The sequence below is a fragment of the Mytilus edulis genome, chromosome 3 (genome assembly GCF_963676685.1).
Source record: "Mytilus edulis chromosome 3, xbMytEdul2.2, whole genome shotgun sequence".
Lineage (NCBI taxonomy): Eukaryota > Metazoa > Mollusca > Bivalvia > Mytilida > Mytilidae > Mytilus > Mytilus edulis.
The window spans coordinates 32,947,431-32,967,660 of record NC_092346.1 but is presented as its reverse complement, the minus strand read 5'-3'; the positions used below and the strand labels follow the sequence as shown (position 1 = coordinate 32,967,660).

Genomic DNA, 20,230 nt, shown 5'->3' with positions numbered 1-20,230 from the left:
TAGTTTGATATCTGACAAATATGTATGAAAGGGGGACATAGTGTATTGACAATAAGACAGCAACTTAAAAACAAAAAAAAAGAGATCTAAACAAGAGAAATATATGCATCAACAAACAGTCTTCAATGATAAGTGAATATACCAGAATTATTATAATTAACCCTATCAAAAAATAAAATCAATTGTAGAAATAATTGTCAATGGACGTCTCCCCCTTTACTAACATAAATTTTTGGTTGGTTGATCCGTTGGTGATTGATTTTTGTTGGTTGTTCCAACATTCAACAAGATCTGAAGATATTTTCTAAATATTGGTTGGTTGGTTTTTCGTTACCCAGTTATCAAAGTTAGAAATGAAAGTATATATTGATCAATTGATTGATTGATTTGTTGATTGATGAGTTAATTATTCGTTTAGGAGGCTCATGGTTATAAAAATTTCAGATTTTTTTTAATTTTTTTTTTTCATTACAATTTTTTTTTTTACTTTATTAGTTGTTAATTTATTAAACAGCAAAAATCATTCCAAAAAGTCAATTCGTTTTGACCCCAGATGACTTTCAAAATGTATATATCATAGAAAAAGCTCCAAATTATCTCCCTTTGGTGCAAAAATGCCTTTTTTTTGCATTAAAATTGAAATATCTTTTTTAACTCATCGGTGACCTGTATTTTTTCATTATTTTTTTTAAATAAGCTGTATTTTAACTACTTTATTGTAAAATTTTGGGTGATTTCTGTAATTATGTTCTTTTTTTATTTCGATATTATCTTTATTTCTCCTATTAGTTCAACAGAAAAAAAGTAATTTTACAAAAATGTATGCTTCTCTCGAAGGCAGATTGTGAGATTAAATGAACGGTGACCCCATGTTTTTATTCTATATTTCTATTAAGTATAAGATGAAGTTCATTTATAGAAAAATATAGGGAAATCCAATATTGAAAAAAAAATTGGTTTATACCTGCGAGCCCCCTTAAGCAGTTATCACAGGTAGAAATGAAAGTTCATATTGATCAATTGATTGATTTTATTTGTGGAGGAAGCAGGAGTATCAACAGATATCCCTGAAAAATATGCCCAATTACTGGATTTCTTGATTGATTAATTGTTGGTGTTTAACACCACCTTCACACTTGGCTATATTATGTGATCAGTTTTATTGGTGAAAAAGCACAAACAGAGACCAACCAAAAATCTGTCAAATTACTGGTTGTTTGATTGATTGATTGTTGGGGTTTAACACAACTTTCACCTTTTGCTATGTTTAGTGTCCAGTTTATTGATGGAGAAAGTAGGAGTACCAATAGAGCCCCACCAACCTAACGACCAATTACTGGTTATTTAATTGATTGATTGTTGGTGTCTAAAACCACTTTTCTGACAATTAGCTATACTACAGTGATTAGTTTTATTGGTGAAGAAAACACGAGTAACAACAGAGACCCACCAACCTAAAGCAGGCAAACTCCATTCTAGTCAATTGAAATCTGAGTCAAAAGCACCTTGCCAAATTGAGTTGAAACTCAATAGTTTTTGATTCGAGCGTCACTGATGAGTCTTTTGTAGACAAAACGCGTGTCTGGCGTAAATATAAAATTTCAATCCTGGTATCTATGATGAGGTTATTCACCACCTCAATGTTGACTTGCTAGTGTAGATGAACTACTTAGACAACTCATCAACTGAGACTGAAAACTAGCTTTAAAAAATTGCTGGACAAAAAAGTTAACTGACAAAGAATTACATTGATAAATGTAAACATTACATTCTAAACTTACTGTATAATAGAGTGATCGACAAGTGTGGGAGCATGAAAGTGTCTTACCAGTATATCATTCATTCATAATAAATAACATGCTTAGAGTCTAACAAACATAAAGAAAATGTCAGTTCATTTCTATAGGTTGCTAGATTTGATGTCAGGCTACGCAACAACAAATATACAAAATATAATGGATCTCATCCTGAATGTTTCTAAAAATTTGACAATCAAAAGAAAAATGAGTTTGTGATACATGAAATGATATTCATTGTCTCAAGTAGTTTATTTGGGCATGTTACATTGAGCAACTAAGGCAACTGTAAAATGTAGGCATAAGTGATCAGATTGGGATGTATTGTACTGGACAATTTCATAAAGATTTGCTTTTAAATGATTCATGAAAAATGATCTGACACCCAGACTCAAGGATCCAAAAAATGCATATGAGACACAAAAAAGAAACAGAGGCACAGACTCCAGGCGCCAAAAAGTCCAACAAAAATGAGCTGACGCACAGACTTGAGGCCAAAAACTTTAACCTGAAGCAGGACAAACTAACGAATGTGCGGATGGACGAACGGACAGACAAACAGACCCACAGATCAGAAAACATAATGCCCATAATATGGGAATAATAAATGGGGCATAAAAATTGGGCATAAAAATTGTTGTGTTTGGCATTTGACAGGAACAGTGCATTTCAAGGGTACCATATGTACATTCCATTTATATACTTTCCATATTCTGCTGAACTGATTTTACAAGTTAATAACAGGTTCATCTAAATACTTATTAGCAGTATAATTGAGATTAACATGCAGCAATTCTAATCATATAGATCAGGATTTCCTGTGGCACATATGAAAATACTGAATCTGCTTCCTATCTACACTAGAAACGAGGATCTCTAAGGAGGTCTCATTGTGGGGTCTGATCCCAGATCACGCTTATTTAGTGAGAATCCTGTATCCCGCTTCTCATTGCCAAAATAGCACATGTAATTACCCATGTCCTGGCTGTCTTCGTTTCTCATTTTCACGCTTAATCATTTGATTTTTTTATGTGTTAAAAATTCAACCAAGCCCACATTACGCTTAGAAAATTTATTTTCAACAAAAATTCTGACATTTATGAATTTTTCTCAAAAAATTGCTAAAATCTTTATTCATATTAACTTACATAAACTGTACATTTCCCAGCTTCCTGAATATATTTAATAGCTAAGTAGTGAATAAGATTTTTATGTCGTAATCGAATCAAGCTGTGTATTTCTTGTTCAATGCTTGTAATCTGGAATAAAAAAGCAAAAACTTTGATACCATATTTGTATTGCCATTTGGACATCTGCAATACTTGAACTTTGAACATCATAAAACATTCACTTTTTTTTAAGATCATTAGCCATTTTCTCTCATAAATTCAATTTTTACAAACATTTTTGCCTTTAGCTTGTTATAATGTAAAAAGAGGGATAAGGTGGATAATCATCAACAAAATACATGACATCACATAAAACACCAAAATTTTTCACACCTTTTGGTGTCACTATTATACTAGGACTTGCCTACCCTTTCACACCCCTCAGTTCACCCTTACTGAGTTTCATTGTCATTGCTTTATCTTTAATCTTCTATCTGGGGCCTTGTGGAAAGTTGTTTGTTTCTATGCCTTTATTCTCTTAATTTTCTAAAGTCTCTTTAGTTTTCATTTTCTCTATACTTTCTGGTTATTTATGTCATTGGGTTGTTGTCTCATTTACATGTACCCACATTTCTTTGTATTCAAATTTAAAAAAATTACATTCATTAAAAGTTACCGACAACTGCACAAAAGATATGCAAACACAAAAAAATATATATTCAAAGGGAAACAACTCGGATTTTTAAATGTAAATTGGTCATAAGTGAGACATAAAATTGAGAATGGAAATGGGGAAGGTGTCAAAGAGACAACAACCAGACGATAGAACAGACAACAGCAGAAGGTCACTAATAGGTCTTCAATGCAGTGAGAAACTCCCACACCCGGAGGCATCCTTCAGCTGGTATATATACAATACATGTTGATTGTTGGACAATATAAAAATAAAAATATTAAAGCTTTTCTCCTGTTTCGTAGTGAGTACATTCTATATTTTCAAAAATATACATACGTTGATGTTATCCTGCAACTAACACTTGCACTACTTGATCATAAGTCTGTTAAATTCAAATCATTGCCTATAATTTTAAAACAAATCGACAAACACGGATAAATGTTCATAACAAAATTGCAGCATGAGAAAAATTCTACCTAGAGCTTGAAGGCATGTTGTCCTCTTAGTTTTCTTATTAATCTCAAAGTGTTTTCACATTTTTAAGTTGTCCTCTCAACGACATTGACCAATTACATTTTTTAACTCATTTCACTCATGTACCTGTTTTAAGTAAGTAGCACCCTCTTTGTCTTCATAATCAACTCTTTGAGTTCTTTTCTGTTTTATATGGCGCCACTTTAAAACCCATTCTGATATAGCTACTAATTCTCCACTGGCTGTATCTATCCCAGCATACACTGTACTACCATGGACGCTATGACCTACAAAAACATATGTTATCTTAAAATAATTTGCATAAAGCTACTAATTCTCCACTGGATGTATCTATCCCAGCATACACTGTACTTCCATGGACACTGTGACCTACAAAACATATGGATTTTTTATTTGATTTTTGGTGTGTAATGCCACTTTTAAGCACCCCATTTAGGCTATTTCATAGTGGCCAGTTCTTATTGGTGGAGGAAGCCAGAGTGCCTGGAGAAAAACACCAACCTTCGATAGAAAAACTTACAATCCTAGTCAATTAAGATTGAATAAATATGGATGAATGGACATTCAACATCAAAAGACAATAATAGTGTTGAAGTTTCAAAACACTCCTTACTGTCCTGTGCTTTGTAGAAAAACAGTGAAGCCGTGGTGTAGTAGTTAGTGCAGCGGACTTCTAACACAAAGGTCCCTGGTTCCATTCCCTTTCCAAGATGAAAGTTTCAGGGACTGAATTTCGGCTCTCCCTTAACACCATTTGCGAGTATGGTCTCGAGGAAACGATGATAGTCCGTCAGAAGGGGATGATAAATGGCTGACCAGTGTTAAGAGAGAGCCATATCTCATGCACCTTAAAGACACCCTTGTAGATTTCGTAAAAGAGCAAGCTAATGCCGCTACAAGGCAGCACTCGCACCTGCAAAGTGGAAAGGGATTAATATAAGTTGCAAAACTTGTTTCCAAATCCACTATAAATAAATATGTTTAACCTAGTGAAGCAGTGAAAACAGTGATATACAGACCATTTCCTGCTTAAATATCCAAACATACTTTCGAGAGAAAAAAATACTATATTTTCTCATAAAAATTTCGATGACAAATTCTGTACATTCGTTAAATTCTGTACATTTGTTTATGAAAAATTGTGCATTTACCCACTTTACACTTCTAAACAATGGGATGGATAAAGTGAAAACATTACCTAAACATGTGCCTCTATGTATTGTTCTCTCTGATTTAGTATTGAAGGCTATTACCACTATCCCTCCAGTATGGTCTTTACATTGGTGATCAGAATCATCGGTATCTCTCAATGGGGTACTGGTCCTCCTAAATATATCAAAATAGAAAATGTAAAATAAAATAAACTTGAGGCTCCAAAATTACTCACTTGGATAGAAGCATGGTTACTGAAATAGTGCAAGCAGGATATACTACATGTATTCCTCATATGGATCAATGATAAACTGTTGAAAATCTTGGATTTCTAGAGGCCATATCATATAAAATATCCATTAAGGGCTATTCCATTAAAATGTTAGTGGGATGGTAGGAAGGGAAGTTTAATTATTGAATGTGGGTCATGGGTCTATTTTCAGTATGCTTCTATTACTATTATTCAAAATTATCTACAAAATGGTTCTTGGTTGTAGGGATATTTTAAAAGTCCCTTACTAACCTCCCATATACATTTTAATGGAATAGCCCTAATGGTTTTGAGGACTCATTTATGGTTTTTTTCATGTTCAATGTCGGTGATTCCAAAAGATTTCACTTCCTCAAAGTTTAAAAATAGTTTCATACCTTATCATGTGATACATGCATCAGTCCATCTGTTTTTAAGGTTTTTTTCATATATTTATTACCATTTTTAAAAAGTTTAAAAGCAATCTGTATATAATCTTATAAAATAGTACAACAGAAAACTTTTCTAAAATATAGCAGTTATCTCCCATTGTATATATGTGTAAATAAGATTGGTATTTTTTATTTACATGTATATGAAGCAAATTAAGTGTGTAAATGCAAATCTTGTGCAAATAGTTTCAGATAATGTCCTTACAAAAATATGTGTACCTTCCATTGTTAATACTTATTAAATGGAAACAATGAGCATTTAATAAAATTACTTTTTATAGATATAAGAAGATGTGGTATGAGTGCCAATGACACAACTCTCCATCTAAGTCATAATTTGTAAAAGTAAACCATTATAGGTCAAAGTACAGTCTTCAACACTGAGCCTTGGCTTACAATGAACAGCAGGCTAAAAAGGGCCCTAAAAATGACTAGTGTAAATCATTGAAATGGAAAACCAACAGTCTAAACTATATCAAAAATGGAACAATTTGTTCCCAAGTTGAGATTTTTAATAATAGAGTTATACCTACCAGTGAAAATTGACATTTATTAAATTAGAATATAATTCGTGTTAACTAGTTCTCATCGCAAACATCTAGAAGATCTAGAAATAAAAACATCCCTAGGATGTCCGATCACCTTACCTGTGTAATACACCCCACTACAGGTAAATATACAGGTATTCTCATCAGTTTTGATTTTTGTCATGTTCCTTCAATCTACACTTACATGTATCTCGAAATTCATCTGGGGGATGGTGGTGGCCCCTTCACTGGTAGGTATAACTCTATTATTAAAAATCTCAACTTGGGAACAAATTGTTCCATTTTTAATAATATTCATTATACCTACCAGTGAAAATTGACATTTATTAAATTAGAATACTCACTGATTCCAAAGCAGTGTTGAATTCATTCAACGGTGGTGGATGAATTTCCTTTTCTTCAAGAAAAAATCCACAAACAAATATCTTTCCAACAGGATAAAATACTACCACCATAACAAAAAACCCACTATTTACATCTATATACAGCTACATGTTATACTGCAAATACAAATAAAATATCATACAAATAAATGAATTTGTATGCTTATATCCTATTCTAAAACTTTAGTGGCATCAAAATCTCGCAAATAAAACTTTGTGAATGTTGATTCAACTGCCCAGTCGGCAGAATCTAGAATTGATTTCAAAGAAGCTCCCTTGTACAAAGCCCAACTTGGAGCTATAGCACATGTGGAATGTGCATTTACTTTCATATTGTCATCATTATATGCTATTCTAATAGCCTGTACAATCCAACTTGAAATAGTTGCTGTTGATACCGGTTTGTGCGGTTCATTTATTCCCAGAAAAAGCTTAATTCTTTCTGATTCACTCAACTTTCCTCGAAAATTCTTAGTTTTATCCAAATAAACTGAAAGAGCTCTTTTTGGATCTATTAAAGTTTTCTCTGGAAAACTGGGAACAAATAATTTTTCTCCAAAATGTTTTTGTCTATCTTGCTTGGCTAAGCCATGTCTTACAAAAGTAATACCCTTACTTTGAACTCTCATTGACTTGTCATCAATACGGAGACTTTGCAAATCACTACATCTTCTGAATGTAGTTATGGCAACTAAAAACACTGTTTTTAAAGTTACATGCTTTAAATCAACTTCTTGCATAGGCTCAAAAGGTTTCTTCTCAAGAGCCAGTAACAATAATTCTAAGTTCCATTCAGGCAGAATTTTAACCTTAGGAGGTCTAGAATTAAAAACACCTTTGATAATTCTAACTATGTTAGGATGTTGGCCGACAGGAAAATTTTGCACTGGAGGTAACACTGCAGATAACATAGATCGATAACCTGCTATTGTCCTATATTGCAAACCAGAATGAAATAAATAAGCCAAAAAATCGGCAATCTGATTTAAATTTGCTGAATATGGATCAATTTGTCTCTCACCACACCAGCTATTAAACTTTTCGAATTTTGAGGAATAGTCCTTTTTTGTACCATCGCGCCATGAAGCTGAGAGCAATGTTCTTGCTGATTCAGAAAATCCCTCTGTTTTAAAACGTCTGTCGAAAGAAGCCATGCTGTCAGATTTAATATTTCTGGATTTGGATGAAACATTTTCATTTTGGACTGAGACAACAAATTGTCCATTACTGGTAGTCTTATTGGGCATGCTATCAGTAACTGTAAAATCTCTGTGTACCAGTGTCTCCTTGGCCACTGGGGTGCAATCAAGATAATCTGACAGTGGAACAGCCTCATATATTGCAATATCCTTGGAATCAGACAAATTGGGGGAAACACATACGCGTACATGTTCTCCCAAGGAATTGTCAGAGCATCCAAGGCCAGAGCATTGGGATGAGGAATCCAAGTGCAAAAGATTTCTGTCTGGCGATTTTCCCATGACGCAAACAAATCTATCAAAGGAGTTCCCCATATCTGAAAAATCTGCTGCACTATTGACTTGTTCAGAGACCATTCTGTGGGACAAACCTTTTCCCGACTCAAATGATCTGCCAAAACATTCTTCTTGCCCATTATATGGGCTGCTTTCAATACTATGTTGTTTTGAATTGCTATCTGCCATAGCTCCCAAGTCAAGTAACATAAATTTGGTGACTTCGTCCCCCCTTGACGATTTATGTATTGCACTACGCTTGTGTTGTCGCTCCTTATCAGAACACATTTTCCCTTCAAAATCTTCAGAAAATGCTGAACTGTCAAAGTTACAGCTTTCATTTCCAAACAATTTATGTGCCAAAGTTTCTGTTCTGAGTTCCAAACTCCCTGAAAAATCTGTTTTCCCATATGACCCCCATAACCTTTCATTGAAGCATCTGTCGTTATGGTCACATTGATTTTCGGCAATTGCAAATATCGGCCTTTCAGAGTGTTGGCTGAATTTTTCCACCATAAAAGATGGGATTTCAGATGTTGTGTCAATGGAACATGTGCCAACATATTTTTGCTGACTGGTCTCCAAAAACTTAACAAATGAAGTTGGATGGGTCTCATAAACAGACGAGCATTGGGAATCAATTCGATGCATGATGCCATCATCCCCAAAATTTTCAAAAAATCTAGAGCCAAATTCTGACCTGAAATCATTTTTTCTAGTAAAATCTGTAATTTTTCTATCCTTTCCATTGTTGGATAAACTAGGCCCTTGTCTAAATGAAAAACTCCCCCTAAGTAAGTTATCACTTGACTTGGAACTAGGCTCGATTTGTCTATGTTTATCATAAAGCCTAGTGAAACCAACAGATTGAGACATTTCAGACGCTCCTGAACTAATTGCTGTTGGTTTTGATTGACTATCAACCAATCGTCTAAATATACTGACATTCTGATATTTTGAGTTCTCAGATATGCAGCTACTACTGACACCAGTTTTGTAAAAATTCGAGGAGCACATGTTGGGCCAAAGCACATTGCTTTCCATTGATAACATTGATTTGCTATGCAAAACCTCATGTACGGACGATGTTTCTGAAAAATTGGTACATGGAAATATGCATCGCTCAGATCTATTGAAATTGCCCAATCTTTTGGTTTCACTAGATTTATGACTTTGCTCATTGTGTCCATCTTGAAATGGACTTTCTTTAGATGTGCATTTAATGGTTTTAAATTTGTCACAGGTCTCATTTTCCCGTTTTTCTTTGGCACCAGAAATAGTGTACTGTAAAAACCTGTGAGAGATTCCGGAAAAAATACTTTTTCTATAGCATCTTTTTCTAATAAAGAATTTATTTCTGCCAAAAATATATCTGCGTTTTTGTGAGATAGTATTGTTTTCTTGATGCCTGTCCATGCAGGTCTTTGAAGAAATTCCAGTTTGTAACCTTCCTCTATTATAGAAAGTACCCACTGATCTGTTGTTATCATTTTCCAATTTTGAAGAAAATATTTTAGACGCCCCCCTACCGGAATCTCTGTACACATCATTAAACATGAGCCTACCTTTGAGTCAACTGTTGTTCTTTCTGGGGATCCGAAAAGACCCCCAGCTACTCTGACCAGCCTTGTTGGTCTTGTCCTTATTTGACTCTTTTGCAGGACCCTTATAGCCTTGATTGTCTCTTTGTGGCTGTCTCCCACTATTTGATGTCTTAGGCACATTGAACCTATTGTTATTTGAGCCTCTAGTCTTATTGGCATTTACAATATTATGCTCAACATTGAACTTGGGAGTTTTATTTTGCCAATCTCTGTCAAAATCTGCCCTTCTCTTCCTACCCTGACCTAGTTCAGGTAATAAATCATTCAATTGATCTTTTTGTTCCTTGCGCTTTTCAAGGCATGTCTTAAGACCATTCCCAAAAACACCTTCTCCTGATAGAGGCAAATATTGAGTTTTGTCTTTTATATCAGACAAATTCACAAGACCTGATTCATGTGATGCAGCCTTACGTCTGACTAAATGAAAGAATGCACCAGTCCTACCCGACTGGTCCAAAGACTTAGTTGACATTGAGAACAAATCTTTCACAATTTGACAACATGATTCTTTCTCCTCATGCTCTAAAGACGGAGAATTTTCAAGCTTCCCAAGCAGAGTACCCATTGTCTGTTGCATATACATGCCTGAAATCACATTCATTCGAGACGCCATTTGCCCTTGATATGAAAGTTTTTCAATTTGTTTTAAAGGCTGTGTATATAATTGCCTATGGCCAGTATCCCATGACTTTACTGCCTTTGGCCCATGATTCTTTCTCATCATTGGTTCTAGCAAGTCGTCCAGACTAGGAACTTGCAAGAACTCTACAGCACTATCATGCACAGGAAAACAACTCCTGTATTCCTCTCTATAAGCGGAAAGTTTCTCTGGGTGCTGACACCGCCAGGAGTTTTCCAAAATAGTGACTTGTGCCTGATCCATAATCAACCCAACACTACCTTTATCATTGTTTGAGGCAATATCCTCACTAAACAATTCTGACAAAACATTATGTCTAGTTATATTGTCTGAGCTTAACTCAACATCTTTGTTTACATCATTTGAAACAGTTTTTAATTGTACATGTTTCATAAACCTTTCACCTTTTCTAGCAACACTACCTGTTGACTGCTCAAATCTAATTTCGCTCTCATTATCTGACTCATTGTCAGAGCGAATATCACCAAGTATATCCCTTTCTATCGGATTTACATGAATAGAAATTTCCGACCTTGCGTCGAAATCTATATTTCTAGAAATTCTAGGAGAACCCAAATCCTCGTCTAGATTTGAAACTAGTGGGATGATGGGTCTAAGGGTGTCAGATCTGAGAAAACCTTGTGTTTCTCTATTCTGACCCCTTGAATCTGGATTAGTTTCAGATCTGGGCATACCTTGCGTATCCCTATTCTGAACTATACTCTCGTTATTTGCCCCTCTAACATTGGCTAACGACTGCATCATGCTAAATAATGTATCAAATTTACTATCAAAATTGTCTTGCAAACCTTGGATTTTCTTGTCATATTCCTGCTGCAATGCAGTTGACTTTGACGGCTTTTTCTTAGCCTTACCAGTGGTTTTGGTTCTGGACATATCTTTACTTGCCGGTAAAAAAGATGGCGTATCTTTGTTTACCTCCTCCGAATTCTCGTGCACCTCGAGATCGGATTCCATGCTCAAAAATATATTTAAATTTTCAATTTAAACGATATATTATTAAAACTTTGTTATCTAAAGAAGTCTTCAATAGAAAAAAACTAAATTTCTAATTTTGTTGAAAACTTTGCAGCGACGAGAACATCTGTTCGCTAGCTCGCAAAAATTAAAACTGATGAGAATACCTGTATATTTACCTGTAGTGGGGTGTATTACACAGGTAAGGTGATCGGACATCCTAGGGATGTTTTTATTTCTAGATCACCTAGATGTTTGCGATGAGAACTAGTTAACACGAATTATATTCTAATTTAATAAATGTCAATTTTCACTGGTAGGTATAATGAATATTATTAAAAATTAGAAACAAGAAAAACTTATGAACCACATCAACAAACTACAACCTCTGAACACCAGGTTCATGACACTTACATCATCGTCATGTATGTGAAGCAGCTATATTTTCCTAGTCTAGTTGTCATAAATAGAAAAAATATGAATATTTTAAACAAATATATTTGAATCTGCATCCATGAAGTGTGTTTGGTCTATAGCTACCAAATGAAAATTTAAGAAATGAAATATGATAATATAGGATCAAGTATGTGTATGTAGGTGTAATACCACCAAATCAAAGTATGTCACATCAGGTTGCATATGTAAAAGGGTTGAAAAAAATTATTACCTTAAATTTGACATTTCAGTAAAAAATTGTGGTTTCAAAGCACCATTATTTTTTTAATTGGTGTTTCTATAGAATATTTTGGAAACTTGAGGTAACATGGTTTATACTATTAAAAGCTGGTACACAGGAAGAAAAATGATGCAAATTTTATTGATTAACTCCCATGACTGCTTTTTTAAAAGGACATAAAATAAAAACATAACAACCACATACCTTCTTCTCTTATCCTGGTTATATTTATTCTCATTACTTGGCAGTACAATTAATGGCGAGGGTGAATGAGACATTCTTGGTCTTCTAGGAGTACTTGGTGTACCAATTGGGGAACATGTTGGTACTTCAGTAATAGGAGTAGCTGGTACAGCTTTCTCTGGCTCTGTTGGTTTCTCATCAGATATCTAATTATAGAAATAAATAGATAAATATATGGATCATATCAAGACGATTGTACTACTAAACGATTTATTTCAGTACCTTACTTTTAAACTAATGCAAATACAATTTGGTAGCTGTATTTATTTATTTCACAAGATATTCATTTCTGCAGTCAAGCATATAAAGAGTAAAACACATTGATGGTTAAATGACTGTTATACTGTATGTCCAACAGCAAATATTTCAATAATATTTAACATGAAAATTTTGTCAGGTGAATATTATTTGTACTTTGATAACAGATTAGGAAGAACAAATAGATTCATAAATTAGAAAACATAATATGGCCCCGGAAGTTCTATGAAAGACATATTAGAAAAGTATAAACATTTGAATTGTACCTGTTTGGTCTCCTTTATTTTCTTTGTTTCTTCTTTCAGAGCATGTTGTCTCTTCTGTATTTCATCCTCTAGAAGTTGTCTCTGAAAAAGGCAAAGCACAAGATTATAAGTTAATGAATAAAATTCATGTGTGTGTCTGAAGTTAAATTCAAAGAAAAAATTAACATTGAATTTGGTGCATCAAACCTTTTTAACCCTGTCACATGCTTTATGCACCTGTCCCATGTCAGGAGCTTGTATTTTAGTGGTTGTTGTTAGTTCATGTCTGTAATATTTGTTTTTGTAAACTGTTTTCTTATAAATAAATTAGGCTGTTAACTTTCTCAATTGAATTTTTCATCTCTAAACTTTTTATAGCTTGCTGTACAGTATGATTTTCTAATTGTTGAAGGTCTTACAGTTGCCTATAATGGCTTACATCCACTTCACTTGAACTCTGTTTGATATTTATCTCATTGGCAATCATACCACATCTTCTTATTTTTATACAGTACCATTATTTTACTTTCAATAAATATATGACACATCATTAAGACATTTGATTTATTTTAAAAATGTAGAGCCTTCAGTATTTTACAATAAACAAATGTTTTAAAAAAGTTGTTAACCCATATAATATATTAATTCATCTGTGTTTCTTAATCAAATTTGAAAATGCCATTTTATTGCTTTAACACTTCTAGAAAGTTTATGTTTTCATGATAAACAGAAGATATTGAAAGATAATAAAAACAATTGTTATATTCACAATTCACAAATAAAAAAATATCAAAATTAAATCTTTAGCAAATTGATACTTGCTAGTTGTTACCACTTCCCCCCTCCCTAATTCAAAACCTCTTCTGCAACTATATCAGAAAATCTATTTAGTGAATTAGAAGAAGTAACAGATATAAAAGACCTACCCTTAAATAAATCAATCCAACAATTATAAGATTTGCACAATGTTGCTATTGAAAAAATTCTTTGAATGTCATAATGAAATTCTCAGTTGTTGAAGAAATTGCAAAAATTAAAATGCTTTTAGGGATTTTAAATCAATGTTAATAAGTATCATTGAACATTGTATTTAATTAAAAAAATTTCAGATCAGTGCATTATTTTATTATTGAACATTGTATTTAATTATACTATTCTAACATGAAATAAAAGAAAATAATACTTATCTATATGAAACCCTGTTCTTATAGATACTAACAATTTCAGGGTACCTTACAGTTAAAGCTGTAGCGGTAAGTATTATTTACAGTTTTGATAATAATTAATTAGTTCATTTGGAACTCTTATCGAGGCTGTCAGTGGGGAAAAGATCTCACCAATGCAAATATTGTAGTTTTGTGCTAGAGTTATTTCCCTTGAATTTTATATACTTTATTTATCTAATAAAATCAACTATGATTTAAGGGAAATATCGCTATTTCCATGATCCCATTGTGATATCACTATTTCCATGATCCCATTGTGATATTTGATAACACTGTCTTTCCAGAATACCGGTATATTATTAATTTCTGATTCTTTTAAAAAGAGGATAACTCCATGGTTTGAAATACATGATGTAAGGTCAAAGGCCAAGGGTAAATCAATGTTATGATCAAACAAAAACATCAAATACATCTTTTTCTTCTTTTCTTTTCAGAAAATCAAGTCTTTTCTGTTGTTCTCAATTTTGTAACATCATTTTAAACAATTTAATACAAAGTAAATAGATGTTTTAACTTGTTGCAATTGGTCACTTAATCTTTTTTTCAATTGCTAATTCATTTGATTTGTTTTGATTTAATGTGTTTTTAACGCCACTTTGAAGCACCGCTTTTTGGGCTATTTCATGGTTGCCAATTCTTATTGGTGGAGGAAACCAGAGTACCAAGAAAAAAACACTGACTTTTGATAGGAAAACTGACAATCCTAGTGCTAATTCATTTGAGTATAACTTCATGGTTTTAAATAATATGGTTTTAGGTCAAAGGCAAATCACTGAAATAATAAAACAAAAACACTGAATACCTCTTTTTCTTCCTTTCTTTTCAGAAAATCAAGTCTTTTTTGTTGTTCTAATTTTTGTTTTTCCTGTTGTTTCAATTGGTTACTTAACATTTCTTCATAAAAAGATTTCTGTGGACCTTTGTAGTTATCACGAAGAAATGTCTGTACATGTTGAGCTAGTTCTAGAACCATAACCTGAAAAAGGTATAAAAAAGAAATGTCTGTACATGTTGAGCTAGTTCTAAAACCATAACCTGAAAAAGGTATAAAAAACAAATGTCTGTACATGTTGAGCTAGTTCTAGAACCATAACCTGAAAAAGGTATAAAATAAGAAATGTCTGTACATGTTGAGCTAGTTCTAGAACCATAACCTGAAAAAGGTATAAAAAACAAATGTCTGTACATGTTGAGCTAGTTCTAAAACCATAACCTGAAAAAGGTATAAAAAACAAATGTCTGTACATGTTGAGCTAGTTCTAGAACCATAACCTGAAAAGGGTATAAAATAAGAAATGTCTGTACATGTTGAGCTAGTTCTAGAACCATAACCTGAAAAGGGTATAAAATAAGAAATGTCTGTACATGTTGAGCTAGTTCTAGAACCATAACCTGAAAAGGGTATAAAATAAGAAATGTCTGTACATGTTGAGCTAGTTCTAGAACCATAACCTGAAAAAAATTATAAAAAACAAATTCTGCAACATTTTAAACATTTGTATATGTATATGAAGTATTGTAAAGAGATGTTTTGAATTTGTTGCAGTTGGTCATATAATCTTTTTAAACTGATGGTTAACAGCTACAGTATATAAGAAAATTAACAACATTTCCATGTGGTTTATCTACAATAAATGTATGTATACAAAAGAGCTACCATGACATTAACATTAATTCTATGTCATACAATACTAATTTGAAAAAAACAAATAAATAAAGAATCATGTATTATGTTAAAAAGTGGTATATTTTAATATGGGATTTATTTTCGCTATAAGATAAAATCATGTAAATATCCCCTTGAGTAAATTTGACATTTAAAAAAACAAGGGACAAGAACAAGAGAAAAATTTGATCTCCTACGCAGATGTGAAAGGCTTTGTCACAACTATTTACATGACTTAATAAAAAAGTGCTGCATTTTTTCCAAGAGTGCAGTCTTTATAATTCACTGAGATTATAATTCTAAACATGAATTTATGAAAGCTACATATCTGGATAATAATAAATGAAGTTTAGGCTTTATGACAGTATTAAGTCTGCATCTAAATAAAAAAAATCAATCAAGACAAGACAAGACAAGAGTAAAAGAAGTAAAAGTTAAAGAGAAGAAACAGAGTTATCCCTCTTTGTACTGATTTGCTCCTCCTCTACATTTGTATATTTGTTTTCAATTTTTTAAAGAATGTATATCATGTTAAATGTAGATTTCTTGTAATGTATGTTTAACTATATAAGTATAGTATAAACTAAAAAATATTCTATCTCTTCAGTTAATAAAATTTCAATAATAGCACAGTCACATGTCCAGGCTTTAATAATTGTACAAAATGTAATTTATTCTATATTACACATAAGTTACCTCTCCAACCATTGATTTGGCACGTTCTATAAGTTCTGTATTCAACACAGCAATTTGTTCATTAGACAGTCCTTTGGAATTTTCTAGACTTATTTCTGGTACCCTTTAAAAAGAAAAGACTTATACAGTATAACATCTTTGAAGATATTTTATTAATCAAACAATTATCTCCCTTGTATACAAATAAAATGAAAAAATCTCTAACACAAAAAAAAACATCATTAACAAACCTTTAGAAATGTAAAAACTGTAGAGCTAAAGACTTTTCTTAACTGCTGTGCTAACTTTTGTCATTTAATTCGTATTTAAGAAATTAATTTGTATTGTTTAATTTCTTTGTTGGGTTGCATTCCCACAGAATCAAATCATAAATGTACGCTTGTTTTAATTTTTGTGATTTTGAATACTGGACACTTCCTGGACAAATTGGTTAGCTTGTTTTTTGCATTGCTGTATAAAGGATGGTATGGTCACATCTGTAGCTGTTTTCATGAAAGGAAACTATAATTTACAAAGATTGATAGGTGTGAAATATAATTTTGTACACCATCAAATGTGTGAAAGTCTCATAAATTGCTTGTATGTGTGGTCACTCTATTTTGAAAAAGTCTTCCCCTTGGTACATTTATATCATATAAATGCATGTTTTAATTAATAGTCCTAATACATACATGTAAATGTATATATTTATCTGTATCATTTTGTTTTTTAAACTTACAAATCAGGATATTTATTTGGACATTTTATAACCATATGGATCATGCTATCACTGTCAGTCGTCCCTGCTACACTTTCTGACTGCTGCTGTTTCAGTATCAAACATATATGCAAAGGTCTCTCAACCTAAAATACAGAACAACATATAAATATATTTATTCAAAACTGGACAACAAAAGTGAACTTGCTGTTACAGTACATTGATTTGGTTAAAATTTAATCTTTTTGTGATGATTCACTCTGAAATACCCATTCGTATATTCCTTACGTCATACATTCAGATACATGTATCATAAAATGTACATATACCCAACCAGCAGTTACATGATCTATGACAACCTTCAGGTATTTATATAGCTAATTTTGGCTGAATTTTTTAATTACATGTATGAACCATCCTTCACATTGTATTCACTCAATCAGTTTGGTGGTCATCCTGAATCATGCATAATGTGGTGAAATTGGACACTTATCTGGGGATTCCGTAACCTATTTATAGATGGTTCTTCCCCAGTATATGTTTCGGGAAAAAGAAGACAACACGATTTGCCTGGCAGACCCTGGTCAGCCATTTCATTCACAGCAGCCTGTGCGTTAAGATAAACCTTAGAGTATACCTTGAGGACACATATTGCCTTGTATAATAACCAACAGGTCACAGTTACATACTTATCAATCATGTCATAGAGATATTACAATAATAATTTTTTGAACTAATATGCATTTTTCTATTGGAGTTTTTTAATACTTTTACGGCATAGATATATATATATATTACCTAGACAGACACAAGAGAGGCTTGTGTTTAAGTAAAACTACTTCAAATTGCAATAAGTAAATACTTTTATGAATTATAATGCATAGCCCATGTCGTGTACAAATTATATACCTTCCATGCGACCTTCTTTCTAAGATCGACAACATCGTCCATGTAAACCGCTTGCAAAACTTGCCATTCCTCTTCTTGTCGCTGAAGAAGAGAGTCGTCTGCCATTTCATAACTAGCACGGACTCCTATTATACTCGCATACTACTGCTTTCAATGGCATTTTATCTTACAGGATACGATAGCACAGAAAATATGAGTTGTTTACATTTATAACGTTTCATCATCAGTCCATCGGAACCGGAAACCCACGAGAGAAGCTAAAAACTACTAACCAATCCCGACCTCGTATCTCATTTAAAAAAAAAAAGACTGCGAAGTCGCGTCTTATTACGCTAGTTTATCCCTTTATGATTATCAACTCGTTAAGCAAGCAAAAAGTGCTTATTGCACTGAATGATCTATGACTGAGTGCCTTTCTGTGCATCTCGTTTTGGATTGTTCCAAATAAATAACCTTTTCAGTTTGGTTTAAAATATTTCCAAGCACCATTTATGTATATAAGTACAACAGAAACATTCAAAACTTAAAGTTTAGAGGTTAAACTATCAAAAACTAAGGTGCCAGATTTATTTATGAAAAAAACCCATCTTTTTGAAATGAAAATCTGTTATATTGAACTGATTTCATAGGACAATTTCTCACGTGCATATCTGGTTTCCTTTTTTTCTTCATCCAGAAATTTAAGTATAAAATTAAATAAATTTTATTAGCATTTACTTTTTGTCATCTTTTTCATTAAAGGTCCAACTTTTTTAAGTAGACAACAACATTCATATTGTTCAAACAACAACATTCATATTGTTCAAACAACAACATTCATATTGTTCAAACAACAACATTCATATTGTTCAAACAACAACATTCATATTGTTCAAACAACAACATTCATATTGTTAAAAAAAATTCAAAAAACGATTTTTCCAAGGTTCAAAAGAGTTAAAAAAAATGTTATCATAGAATATCCATTGACTTTTCTTTATTTAAGTACTGTATAAACATAATGAAGACAAAACCATGTATTCATTTAAAGATACAAAAACATACATCTACATATTATTCTTAGGTGCATTACTTTTTATTTAAAAAAAAAGATGTGGTATGATTGCCAATGAGACAACTCTATCCACAAGAGACCAAATGACACAGAAATTTTTAAAACAACTATAGGTCACCGTACGGCCTTCAACAATGAACAAAGCCCATACCGTATAATTAGCTATAAAAGGCATCGGAATGACAGTATAAAACAGTTGAAACGAGAAAACTAGCGGCCTAATTTATGTACAAAAAATGAACGAAAAACAAATAAGTAAAACATAAACAGACGACAACTACTGAATTACAGGCTCCTGATTTTGGACAGGCACATACAAACAGAATGTGGCGTTGGTTTAACATGTTATAGTGGACACACTAGCCCCTTTTCTCCCTAAACCTGGGATAGTGGTGTAACAGTACAACACAAGGACGGAACTATAAAAATCAGTTCAAAAGGGCTTTACTCATCAGATAGACAAAAATACAAATACTACAAATATAAGTGGACGTGGCCACGAATACTTGTACATCCAAACAACAAAAAGACACTAAATACAGATCTGAGAGTACTTAGTCGCAGTTACTGACAGCTAATTCAGAGCCACTAACAACTTATAAAATAATCATGCATCTATATATATATATTATAAGACAAAATTATCAATTAGTACACATCCAACATCCAGTGGATTTAGTATAAGACGTCATAAACAGTCAGAGTTGTGTTTGGCTTTGAACTAGTGGTCAGTAACTGCGGGTACACTCAGATTGATCTGTGCTTAGTGTGTTTCTTTTTTTTTTTGGGGGGGGGGATGAGGGATGACCAATGTCCCTGCTCGCCCGGTCTGTGTTTTTTGTTCGACATTTTCTACGATATCTACTTATAAAAGTTCACTTTTAGTCGTTGAGTCAACGGAAAACGTAATTGAACATTTTTCTTATTCCAACTTAACATTCCACTAGTTATTCCATGTTTAACCCCGCCACCTTATTTATGTATGTGCCTGTCCCAAGTCAG

At 32.8% G+C, this 20,230-nt stretch overlaps 1 protein-coding gene across 1 annotated transcript in view; it reads right to left on the bottom strand.

Moving 5' to 3' along the window:
* LOC139516263 (eIF-2-alpha kinase GCN2-like) overlaps positions 1-18,402 on the bottom strand; it is a 37,226-nt gene extending 18,824 nt beyond the window's left edge. Inside the window, exons 1-9 of the mRNA XM_071306261.1 lie at positions 18,175-18,402; positions 17,287-17,411; positions 16,569-16,671; positions 15,009-15,182; positions 13,002-13,082; positions 12,439-12,623; positions 5,275-5,402; positions 4,182-4,342; positions 2,945-3,055 (exon numbers count right to left, since the gene is read on the bottom strand). Of these exons, the coding sequence (XP_071162362.1) occupies positions 2,945-3,055; positions 4,182-4,342; positions 5,275-5,402; positions 12,439-12,623; positions 13,002-13,082; positions 15,009-15,182; positions 16,569-16,671; positions 17,287-17,411; positions 18,175-18,279 (1,173 nt within the window). The 5' untranslated portion in view covers positions 18,280-18,402. The remainder of the gene's footprint in view (positions 1-2,944; positions 3,056-4,181; positions 4,343-5,274; positions 5,403-12,438; positions 12,624-13,001; positions 13,083-15,008; positions 15,183-16,568; positions 16,672-17,286; positions 17,412-18,174) is intronic.
* Between the last annotated feature and the right edge of the window lie 1,828 nt (positions 18,403-20,230).